Source organism: Acipenser ruthenus, unplaced genomic scaffold (assembly GCF_902713425.1).
Source record: "Acipenser ruthenus unplaced genomic scaffold, fAciRut3.2 maternal haplotype, whole genome shotgun sequence".
NCBI classification, from domain to species: Eukaryota; Metazoa; Chordata; class Actinopteri; order Acipenseriformes; family Acipenseridae; genus Acipenser; species Acipenser ruthenus.
In genome coordinates this window covers 161,174-172,500 of record NW_026707609.1, presented here as the reverse complement: position 1 = coordinate 172,500, position 11,327 = coordinate 161,174, and the positions used below count along the sequence as shown (strand labels likewise).

At 45.0% G+C, this 11,327-nt stretch overlaps 2 protein-coding genes across 10 annotated transcripts in view; both read left to right on the top strand.

Moving 5' to 3' along the window:
* The window catches only part of LOC117967978 (cytochrome b5 domain-containing protein 1), a 7,691-nt gene extending 6,314 nt beyond the window's left edge, over positions 1 to 1,377 (top strand). Inside the window, exons 3-4 of the mRNA XM_059019135.1 lie at positions 1 to 77; positions 772 to 1,377. The exon at positions 1 to 77 is cut by the window's left edge and continues 142 nt beyond it. Coding sequence (XP_058875118.1) covers positions 1 to 77; positions 772 to 1,002 — 308 coding nt within the window. The 3' untranslated portion in view covers positions 1,003 to 1,377. The remainder of the gene's footprint in view (positions 78 to 771) is intronic.
* A 427-nt stretch (positions 1,378 to 1,804) lies between these two features.
* The window catches only part of chd3 (chromodomain helicase DNA binding protein 3), a 40,108-nt gene continuing 30,585 nt past the window's right edge, over positions 1,805 to 11,327 (top strand). For 5 of the 9 annotated variants that reach the window (XR_009322312.1, XR_009322313.1, XM_059019122.1 and 2 more), the window contains exons 1-8: positions 2,247 to 2,609; positions 5,249 to 5,373; positions 5,892 to 6,059; positions 6,989 to 7,110; positions 8,392 to 8,621; positions 9,361 to 9,512; positions 10,594 to 10,723; positions 11,098 to 11,282. Coding sequence is in view for 7 of the 9 variants with exons in the window: in XM_059019122.1 (XP_058875105.1) it covers positions 2,429 to 2,609; positions 5,249 to 5,373; positions 5,892 to 6,059; positions 6,989 to 7,110; positions 8,392 to 8,621; positions 9,361 to 9,512; positions 10,594 to 10,723; positions 11,098 to 11,282 (1,293 nt within the window). In the remaining 2 variants the exon portion in view is untranslated. The other 4 variants (XM_059019124.1, XM_059019123.1, XM_059019119.1 and 1 more) reach the window with 3 other exon arrangements.

Here is an 11,327-nt window from a genome sequence, read left to right as displayed (position 1 = left end):
AGGAGGGCGTCCTCTCAGGCAAGACGAGGTGCCTCCGCATCGTCAACACACTGACATCACAGGAGCAGACCATCGAGGTGACAAACAGAGAGAACCAGCGTTCCACCCTGACCGACTGTGGGACTGCAAATCTCTCTCTACCTCTCTCTCTCTCCCTCTCCCTCCCCCCTCTCTCTCCCTCCCCCTCCTCTTCTCCCTCTGTCTCTCCCTCCCCCCTCTCTCTCCCTCCCTCCGTCCCTCTCCCCCTCTCCCTCTCTCCCTCTGTCTCTCCCTCCCCCCCTCTCCCTCCCTCTCCCCCCTCTCTCTCCCTCTCTCTCGCTCTCTCTCCCTCTCCCTCCCCCCTCTCTCTCCCTCCCCCTCTCTCCCTCCCTCTCCCCCCTCTCTCTCCCTCTCTATCTCCCTCTCTCGCTCTCTCTCTCTCTATCTCTCTCTCCCTCCCTCTCCCTCACCCTCTCCCCCCTCTCTCTCTCTCCCTCTATCTCCCTCTCTCGCTCTCTCTCTCTCCCCCCTCTCTCTCCCTCCCTCCCTCTCTGTCTCCCTCCCCCCTTATTAGCAACCACTTCCAGTTAAACTCTTTAACTGGAAGTGGTTGCTAATGAGCTGGATGTCTAGAGGGTGTGGTGGGGCGATACGGTCCAGTATCTGGATGTCTGGGCTGCTGGACGGCACTTGACTTGGGTTCTAGATGTGCGGTTATCGCCCCCCCCAACCCCCCCCCCGTGTGGTGTTGTTGCGTTCTGATTCCCCCCCCCCCCCCCTCTCCCTCCCCAGGTCTGCACAGAGGAGAGCTTGAATGCCATTCTTCAGCGGTACCTCCGCTACAACGCGCACGCTGCCAGCTACACCTGGAAGCACAACGGGGTCAGTCTGGACATGGACAAAACCCTGGGAGACAACGGGATCCCGGACGAGGACGAGGAATTCTACCAGCTGAGGATGGACAGGGAGCGCTACACCCAGGCCATTCACCTGTACTTCAACGATGACCTCACCGAATTCTGAAGCCCCCCCCCCCCCCCCCCCCCGCTGCTCGTTTGAGGCCGCCCATAGGAAACGTCACTCTCTGTGTTTGTGTCTGTCTGTCTGTGTCTGTGTCTGTCTGTCTGTCTCTCTGTGTCTGTCTCTCTGTGTCTGTCTGTCTGTCTCTTTCTCTGTGTCAGTCTGTCTGTCTCTCTGTGTCTGTCTGCCTGTCTCTCTCTGTGTCTGTCTGTCTCTCTCTCTGTGTCTGTCTCTTTCTGTGTCTGTCTCTGTCTCTGTCTCGCTGTCTCTCTGTCTGTGCTCACACTGATATTTGTATTATTATTGATGAGCTGTAAAATCCAACTACATGTACCGCGGACAATAAATGCATATACAGTATGTTGTGTTGTGGTTTGTTTTAAGACTTAGAAGTTGCCATAAATTATTATACATATATTTTTAAAACTGTTCCGTCTTATACCATAACCATTCAATAATAATAACAAAACATTACAAGCAGCTATTTAAAGATTTATATATATATATATATATATATATATATATATATATATATATATATACACATTTCAGTATTTACACAAAAAATATATAATTGTTTTTTCCTGTTGCGGGTCCTGCTGGATATCTTATTTTGCAATCAATCAATCTTTATTTTATATAGCGCCTTTCATAGCGGACCACCATCACAAGGCGCTTTACAAGATGCAGCAACACCAAGAAAATCCATAATACTTTAAATACAGAGAAATGCATCATACATTTTTACATCATTATTATTATTATTATTATTATTATTTTTTTTTTTTGTTTAAACAAAAAGTTTAGTGAATAAAGAATGGTTGCCACTTGGCAATGTTAATAGTTAAATTTAAGTAACTGACGCCGATGTAAGACTGAGCATGACCGCTCCCCCCCTCCAAATAATTTTAGACGGTGTGGGGGCTGAAAATAATATGAGGTAGCCATATTTGTTTTATTTGCATTTCTTTCTGCAGTGCAGGGAGAGGTTTACAAAAAATGAAAAGACAATACGAAAACAAAGAGACGTTAACGCGGTTCTGTTATGTGTGAAACAGATTACAAAAAAAAACCTGAAAAAACATTTGCATATTGCAAGAAATAGGGGAAATCCATCTCTGAACGAAGTGTAATTTTTTTGTGTGTGTGTGGCGGGGGCGCTTTTTAAAATAATAAGAGTCAGCCATTTTTTATGTAAGAGTTTTTTTTTTTTTTTTTTTCTTCTGGGGAGGGGGGGGGGGGGGGGGGTCGTTAAAAAATAAATATAAGGACGGCCATCTTTGTTGATCTGTCTCTGTGTAAAAATAATCCGAACGCCCTCCAACTTTGCCGATTTGTATATTGAACGTAATATTTCTTAATTCAAGAACCGCTTCTTTTTTTTTTAACTGTTTTCCTTTTCGAGGGAGAAACAGCGGGCGCTTGTGAGATGTCCTCCCCGCTCCGGGACTCTGATGAAGGCGAGGAGACGGCGGTTCAATCCGAGGCAGCAGATGTAGAGGATGAAGAAGAAGAAGAAGGAGAAGAAGACGAAAGAGAGAGAACGAGAGAGGAAAACAGAAGCGACATTTACCCGTCGGCGGCGGCAGCAGAAACTGCAGCAGCAGCAGGTACAGTGAAGAGAGGGAAAAAAAAACAAAAAAAAAAACGGACGAGGGCGAGACACTCTTGAGCGCGCACAGAACGCTACGGATAATTCAAATTTTTTTTTAAAAAAAAATGACCGTTAGATTTTTAAAATGCCGTTAGGAACGTGCGGGTGTTTTAAAATTTGAACTGTAACTTTTTACTAACGAACTCGTGCTGCGTGAGCCACTTTCGCCTCCCTCCTCCTTTCTTTTTCACAGAGCTTGACCAACCCCCTCCGTCCCTGACACTGAATATACAGGGACGTCAATTAGTTCTGATACTGCAAACTGCGCACCGGGCTGGTACTGTCACCAGTTCGGTCATTTGGTGTCAAAATGGACTCTCTGTTTAAGTGCTAAACCGAAACGAGAGCGTTTTTACGGTGTTTGTATTTCTCGACGTGTGCCCCCCTCCTCACGCACACGGCAAACACATTGTTAAATTAATATACAGTCACGGGCAAAACAAAAGAAACGGATACACAGACTCAAGATAGGGGAGATTGAGCCAAAAATGTTACAGAGACCCGATTAAAAATGTGTTTTTTTTTTAAAGAGTATTGTTCATTTTTATTTTTTTATTGAAAGCTGCTCACTGTAAAATACAGTTACCAGCCAGCCGGCTGGGGGGCGTGCCTTATACAGCATTGTTATTCCAATTTAAAATAAAACGCTAGAAAGCTTTTATGCATATTTTTTTTCTAAATTATTCATAAAAAGAAACCATGTTAACAGTATAATACAATATTGTTATGGTATATTTTAAGTAACCCGCACTTAATTAATCTGTATAATAAGTGCTTCTTTCTTAAATTCATATAACAGTGTGATCGATTTTAACACCTTAACCTTACAATGCCAATATACATTACAGAAGTGAAAAAAAATCTTAATTTTCTAATACATGTATTGCATTGTTAAAACGAAATAAAGTAGTCAATTATATGTAAGGAGCATTTATCGATTAAATCAAAATACTTTTTTTTGGTCTATATATTGTAACAAAAGTCACAAACGTTGCCAATAGGATATTATGGCCGGTACTGACAACCAATTAATATTGTGCGTCTATTGCAGTGATATTTTATGGTATTGGCATTTGGTGTCCTGTGAAGCAGTGGTTTAGTGGTAAATAAAATAAAATTTAAAAATACAGTTATTTCTCCTGTCAGGTGCTTTTTGCGGGAACAGTTCTGTGAGCGTCCTTTCCCGGGCTAGGGTGAAGGATACTAGCAGCGCCCTGCGAGGTCCAGTGAGCCTAACAACAGAACACGAACAGAACGAAAACAACCAATCACAGAGCACACTCTCACACACACACACACACACACACACACACACACACACACACACACACACACACACAAACAGAACACGAACCGAACGAAAACAACCAATCACAGAGCACACTCACACACACACACACACAAACAGAACACGAACCGAACGAAAACAACCAATCACAGAGCACACTCACACACACACACACACAAACAGAACACGAACCGAACGAAAACAACCAATCACAGAGCACACTCACACACACACACACACACAAACAGAACACGAACAGAACGAAAACAACCAATCACAGAGCACACTCTCACACACACACACACACACACACACACACACACAAACAGAACACGAACCGAACGAAAACAACCAATCACAGAGCACACTCACACTCACACACACACACACAAACAGAACACGAACCGAACGAAAACAACCAATCACAGAGCACACTCACACACACACACACAAACAGAACACGAACCGAACGAAAACAACCAATCACAGAGCACACACACACACTCACACACACAAACAGAACACGAACCGAACGAAAACAACCAATCACAGAGCACACTCACACACTCACACACACACACACACACACACACCACGAACCGAACGAAAACAACCAATCACAGAGCACACTCACACTCACACACACACACACAAACAGAACACGAACCGAACGAAAACAACCAATCACAGAGCACACTCACACTCACACACACACACACAAACAGAACACGAACCGAACGAAAACAACCAATCACAGAGCACACTCACACACACACACACACACACACACACAAACAGAACACGAACGAATCACAGAGCACACTCACACACACACACACAAACAGAACACGAACCGAACGAAAACAACCAATCACAGAGCACACTCACACTCACACACACACACACACACACACACAAACAGAACACAAACAGAACGAAAACAACCAATCACAGAGCACACTCACACACAAACAGAACACGCAGTCCAGTAGCCACGCCCCACCTGCTCGCGGCCGCAGTTCTGACCGAGAGCTCCCAACTGTCAGTGTGGCGCGCAGCAGCGCAACGCGGAGACCCTGACCGTTAAAATATCTCTGTCTTTAACCCAGGACCCGCACACCACACAGGAGAGTAGAAACCAGCAAACGCCGTATCCCTGGTTATATGGACCCTAATTAAAAGTGGTTAACCGAGGTTTACCTGTTTATACCCCTGGACTACACCGCTGAAGGCGTGTTGAACTGTATTTATCAGGTTTCCCGCTCTTACCTGTGTGTGTCTGCCGGTTTGGCGCTCCTCGTTTTCAGGTGAAGATGACCGGCCGGTGGAAAACTCGGAAGGCGAGGCTGGAAAAAAGAAAAAACGAGGACCCAAGAAAAAGAAAGAAAAAAAAGAGAACAAACCAGTGAAGATAAGGAAGCGGAAGAAACCAGTAAGTCTGTGCCTCAGTTTCTTTTCAGGGCCCACATACAGTCAACTACAGAAAAGCGCGACTCTGTGTACAAAACATGGTCTTAACTATCATAAAGTCGTGAAAAAAAAGGAGAAATACATTTTAAAATGTATATAAACTGGTTCAGTTAAAGTTCAAAACGTTTAGGACATTATTTCAACACCAGCTCTGGTTCGAAGAATGGACATACTGTCCGAACCGTGCTGAACTTTGATAATAAATATATTTTAAACTTATATTATGTTGTATAAACTGGTTATTTGATTTTGAGTCGTTTGCCCTTCCAAGCGAAACCACAGCTGCCGATAACACTTTTTGATTGTGTTATTATAAATAATACTAGCTGTTTTTAACCGCTTCAGAGTGGCTATGGGTTACAAAATAAAAAAAAAAAAAAACGCTGTTGTGTTTTTTTTTTTTTTTTTTTACTGGATTTGTGGTAACTAACCGTGCTAAGCTTGCCGCTTCTGTGCTGTAACGAGCCGGCGTGTTTGCAGGAGGCAAGCGAGCAGGAATCGGGGTCCGAGAGGGAGGGAGGAGAGAAATCCGACAGCGGAGCCAGCGACAAGAAGAGGAGGAAGAAACACAAGGAGAAGAAAGAGAAGAAAACCAAGAAGAAGAAGAAAAAGGAGGACGAAGAAAACGAGGACAGCGCGGGCACTAAGGTGAGGCACGTTGACTCTCACGCAGTTTGATGGACTGGCTGCAAACCCAACAGCCGGCTTCAGTTTTAAAAGTCGTTTGTGTTGCCAGCTCAAGATTTTAACACCATGCTGCAAGATCGCAGTTTTTTGATGTGTCAGAATTGATTGAATGGGATTTTGGGGGGGAAATTTGGATATTTTCTTTAAGGAAACTGGAAATGTAATCTATATGGGAAAAAAAAAACAGTTATTGACACTCCTTCCCAAACGCTGGTCAGGAAAGCAATTATTATTATTTATTTCTTAGCAGACGCCCCCAGGGCGACTTACAATTGCTACAAGATATCACATTATACATTATTTCACATTGTACAGATATCACATTATTTTTTCATACAATTACCCATTTATACAGTTGGGTTTTTGCTGGAGCAATCTAGGTAAAGCACCTTACTCAAGGGTACAGCAGCAGTGTCCCCCACCTGGGACTGAACCCACGACCCTCCGGTCAAGAGTCCAGAGCCCTGACCACTACTCCACACTGCTGCCCAATTAAAATGACTTTTTTTTTAAATACTTTGTTTATTGTATTTCACAAATTAAACAGGGTGAAACATAAACACAATTTAACAGAGATGTATGTGTAAGTCATATTATTAATAATTATAATTGTTATAGAAGAGAAGAGAAAGAGGAGAAAGGACAGAAGAGAAAGAAAAGAACGAGCCAGAGAGATAGACAGTGAAAGTGCCGTGCTTGCTTTTTTTCATTATTGTTATTCATTTTATAAAGGAAGATTATGGAGGGGAGGGCAATGGAGAGAAAGGGTTGTCCTTTTTTTTTTTTTTTTTTTGAAGCTGTGGTTTAGAGGGCAGTAATGAAAAGTCCTGGAGACGTGTTTTTGGGAGCCGCCTCACGCTTTTAAATATTGCCCCCACCCCCCCACGCAGGTTGAACAGAAGTCTTCAGGACAGCTGTTGAGAGACTGGGGCCTGGAGGACGTGGAGCATGTGTTCACTGACGAAGACTATCACACCCTGACCAACTACAAAGCCTTCAGCCAGTTCACCAGGTGAGAGACCCAGCTGACCAGCTCAGTTGTGTCTTATTATTAAACTCATAGAAAAACCATAAATATATATCTTTATATAGCGCCTTTCATAGTGGACCACCATCACAAAGTGCTTTACAGAGGCAGGCTGTGAACTGTGCATTATATGCAGAGTCACTTCCAATAGGACGTTGATTTAACATCACAAATAAAACTCATACTAACTTTCATCAATCAATCAATCAATCAATCTTTATTTTTATATAGCGCCTTTCATAGTGATCCACCATCACAAAGTGCTTTACAGAGGCAGGCTGTGAACTGTGCATTATATGCAGAGTCACTTCCAATAGGACGTTGATTTAACATCACAAATAAAACTCATACTAACTTTCATCAATCAATCAATCAGTCTTTATTTTTGTATAGCGCCTTTCATAGTGATCCACCATCACAAAGCGCTTTACAGAGGCAGGCTGTGAACTGTGCATTATATGCAGAGTCACTTCCAATAGAACGTTGATTTAACATCACAAATAAAACTCATACTAACTTTCATCAATCAATCAATCAGTCTTTATTTTTGTATAGCGCCTTTCATAGTGTTCCACCATCACAAAGCGCTTTACAGAGGCAGGCTGTTAACTGTGCGTTATATGCAGAGTCACTTCCAATAGGACGTTGATTTAACATCTCATCCGCAGGACGGAGCACAAGGAGGTTAAGCTCAGGGTCACACACAGTGAGTCAGTCAGTGGCTGAGGTGGGATTTGTGACCTTCTGGTTACAAGCCGCTGGACTTTAACCACTGGATCACACTGCCTCCTATGGATTGAACCATAGAGAGAGCCTCTGTAAATCTGTGATCTTTGTCTACAGCTCTGGCCAAAAAGTTTTACACCCACCCTCTGTAGAATGAACTAATTCTGCTTCATAAAGTCAAATGAGACTTGCTGAATAATGTTACGTTAACATATTTAATTTTACACACCACTGCTTTGGAGTTTTCCAGATACTTAACTGAAAAACCGACAAAAATTGAAATTCTTAATCTAACATGAAATACTATATTTTTTGGCGATATCCTTTTGTAGTTTCATTGATTACAACATGACGTTAAATAAAATATCTAAAAATGATGTTCATATAGTTGTTGTTTTTTTTTTTGTTTTTAACTTATGTCTCACTCCTAAAATTCGAGGTGATGCTAAACCTTTTGGCCAGAGCTGTCGGTGTGCATTCTGTACCCACAATCCCCCCCTCCTTGTGCTTGACTGGCTGCCACGCTGTGTGCCCCCGCAGGCCCCTGATTGCCAAGAAGAACCCCAAGATCCCCATGTCGAAGATGATGACCATCCTGGGCGCGAAGTGGCGAGAGTTCAGCACCAACAACCCGTTCAAGGGCTGCCCGGCCGCCGTGGCCGCTGCCGCTGCTGCAGCCGCCGCCTCCGTCGCCGAGCAGGTCTCCGCGGCAACCGCGTCGCCCGAGCAACCGCCCCCCCCGCGCAAGGCCAAGACCAAAGAAGGCAAAGGTGGGTGCAGAAACTGTTGTTTTCTGTCGTTTTATTACCTACATGTTTTTTTTTTTTTTTTATTTGGGGTTGTTGCTGCATTCTGTTTTAAATTGAGCTTCTTCTCCACAGTGGCTCACCAGTTACTTTTTTAATTGAAGTCACCGTTTGTTGGTCAGTTAAATTGGCTTAGAACAAAAGCTGTTGAAAAATCGCAGTCGTTTTTGTTTTGTCTCTAAAATGTCAATTCCAATCTGTGTGTGTGTGTCTGTCTGTGTGTGTGTGTGTGTGTGTCTGTGTATGTCTCTCTGTGTGTGCGTGTGTCTCTGTATGTGTGTGTGTGTCTCTCTCTCTCTGTGTCTCTGTGTGCGTGTGTCTCTGTATGTGTGTGTGTGTCTCTGTGTGTGTGTATGTCTCTCTCTCTCTGTGTCTCTGTGTGTGTCTATCTCTCTCTCTGTCTCTGTGTGTGTGTGTCTCTCTCTCTGTGTCTCTGTGTGTGTGTCTCTGTGTGTGTCTGTGTATGTCTGTGTGTGTGTATCTCTCTCTCTGTGTGTGTATCTCTCTCTCTGTGTGTGTCTCTCTCTGTCTCTCTGTTTCTCTGTGTGTGTGTCTCTCTCTCTCTGTTTCTCTGTGTGTGTGTCTCTCTCTCTCTGTCTGTTTCTCTGTGTGTATGTCTCTCTCTCTCTCTCTCTCTCTCTCTCTCTCTCTCTCTCCCCCTCTGTTTCTCTGTGTGTGTGTGTCTCTCTCTCTCTGTCTAAAGGCCCCGGACACAAGAAGCGCAGTCACAGCCCCCGTGTCAGCGAGAAGAAGAAAGTCAAGGGGAAGAAGATGAAGATGAAGATGAAGATGAAGATGGCTCCTTTGAGAATCAAGCTGGGCATGCTGGGGGGCAAGCGCAAGAGAAGCAGCTCTGTGAGTGCCTGTCTCTACCCACAATCCCTCAAAAGCTTGCCTTCAAAGAAATTCTGCACAGCAGTTTTGCAGTCCCCCCCCACCCCCCCAGTGCTCTTCCCGTGGTTATACTGTGCGTTTATCGCAGTTTACAGTGTGTTTTTTATATACATATTTACCACACCTCGCTATTCTTTACAATGCTTCCCTATGCTTTACCAGACCTCTCTGTGCTTTACAATGCCTCCCTATGCTTTACCACACCTCTCTGTGCTTTACAATGCTTCCCTATGCTTTACCAGACCTCTCTGTGCTTTACAATGCTTCCCTATGCTTTACCACACCTCTCTGTGCTTTGCAATGCTTCCCTATGCTTTACCACACCTCTCTGTGCTTTACAATGCTTCCCTATGCTTTACCAGACCTCTTTGTGCTTTACAATGCTTCCCTATGCTTTACCATACCTCTCTGTGCTTTACAATGCTTCCTTATGATTTACCACACCTCTCTGTGCTTTACAATGCTTCCCTATGCTTTACCAGACCTCTCTGTGCTTTACAATGCTTCCCTATGCTTTACCAGTCCTCTCTGTGCTTTACAATGCTTCCTTATGCTTTACCAGACCTCTCTGTGCTTTACAATGCTTCCCTATGCTTTACCAAACCTCTCTGTGCTTTACCAGACCTCTCTGTGCTTTACAATGCTTCCCTATGCTTTACCAAACCTCTCTGTGCTTTACCAGACCTCTCTGTGCTTTACAATGCATCCCTGTGCTTTACAATGGATCTCTCTGCCTTACCATGCTTTCACTTTCCTGTAGTGCTGGTGAGCTGAGAATGGAGTGTGTTTAAGCAGGGATGGGACATGAGACTCCTGTTGTACAGCAGTTTGATCCATTCCTGGTTTCAGTAAGACACGCCTGAGCTTGTTACTTATACACACTGGGGGCTAAACAAGCTGGTAGTAGTAAAACCTGGAATGGGTGGAACTGCTGTGTAATAGGAGTCTGATTCCCATCCCTGCTCTGCTGTTGTAGCCGTTAGTCAGTAAGTGGCCGGGGGCTGGTTGAGGAATGACGGTGGTTAATTCCTGCGTGTTTCAGAGCGACGAGGCGGATTTGGAAGAGTCAGACTTGGATAACTCGAGCGCTCACAGCTCCTCCGTGAAATCGGACGCTTCGGGACGAGCCAAGAAAGGAAAGCGAGGCAGGCCGGCCCGGAAGAAGAAGAAAAGTACGTCTGTCTGTCTGCCTGTCTGTCTGTCTGTCTGCCTGCCTGTCTCTGTGTCTCTCTCTGTCTGTGTGCCTCTCTCTCTCTCTCTGTCTCTGTGTCTCTCTGTCTGTGTGCCTCTCTGTCTGTGCCTCTCTCTGTCTCTGTGTCTCTCTCTGTCCGTGTGCCTCTCTCTCTTTCTCTCTGTCTCTGTGTCTTTCTCTGTCTGTATGCCTCTCTCTGTCTCTGTGTCTCTCTCTGTCTGTGTGCCTCTCTCTCTCTCTCTCTCTCTCTCTCTCTCTCTCTCTCTCTCTCTCTCTCTCTCTCTCTCTCTCTGTCTCTGTGTCTCTCAATGCTGGCGCTGTGTGTCTGACCGCTGTCCGCTCTCTCCTCTGCAGTGGTGGTGGTGGAGGGGGAGGCGGAGGCTGACGGCTACGAGACTGACCACCAGGACTACTGCGAGGTGTGCCAGCAGGGCGGAGAGATCATCCTGTGCGACACCTGTCCTCGAGCCTACCACCTGGTGTGCCTGGACCCCGAGCTGGAGAAGGCTCCTGAGGGGAAGTGGAGCTGCCCGCACTGCGTGAGTCTCTCAGGCTGCAGGGGCCGGGGGGGGGGGGGGGGGGGG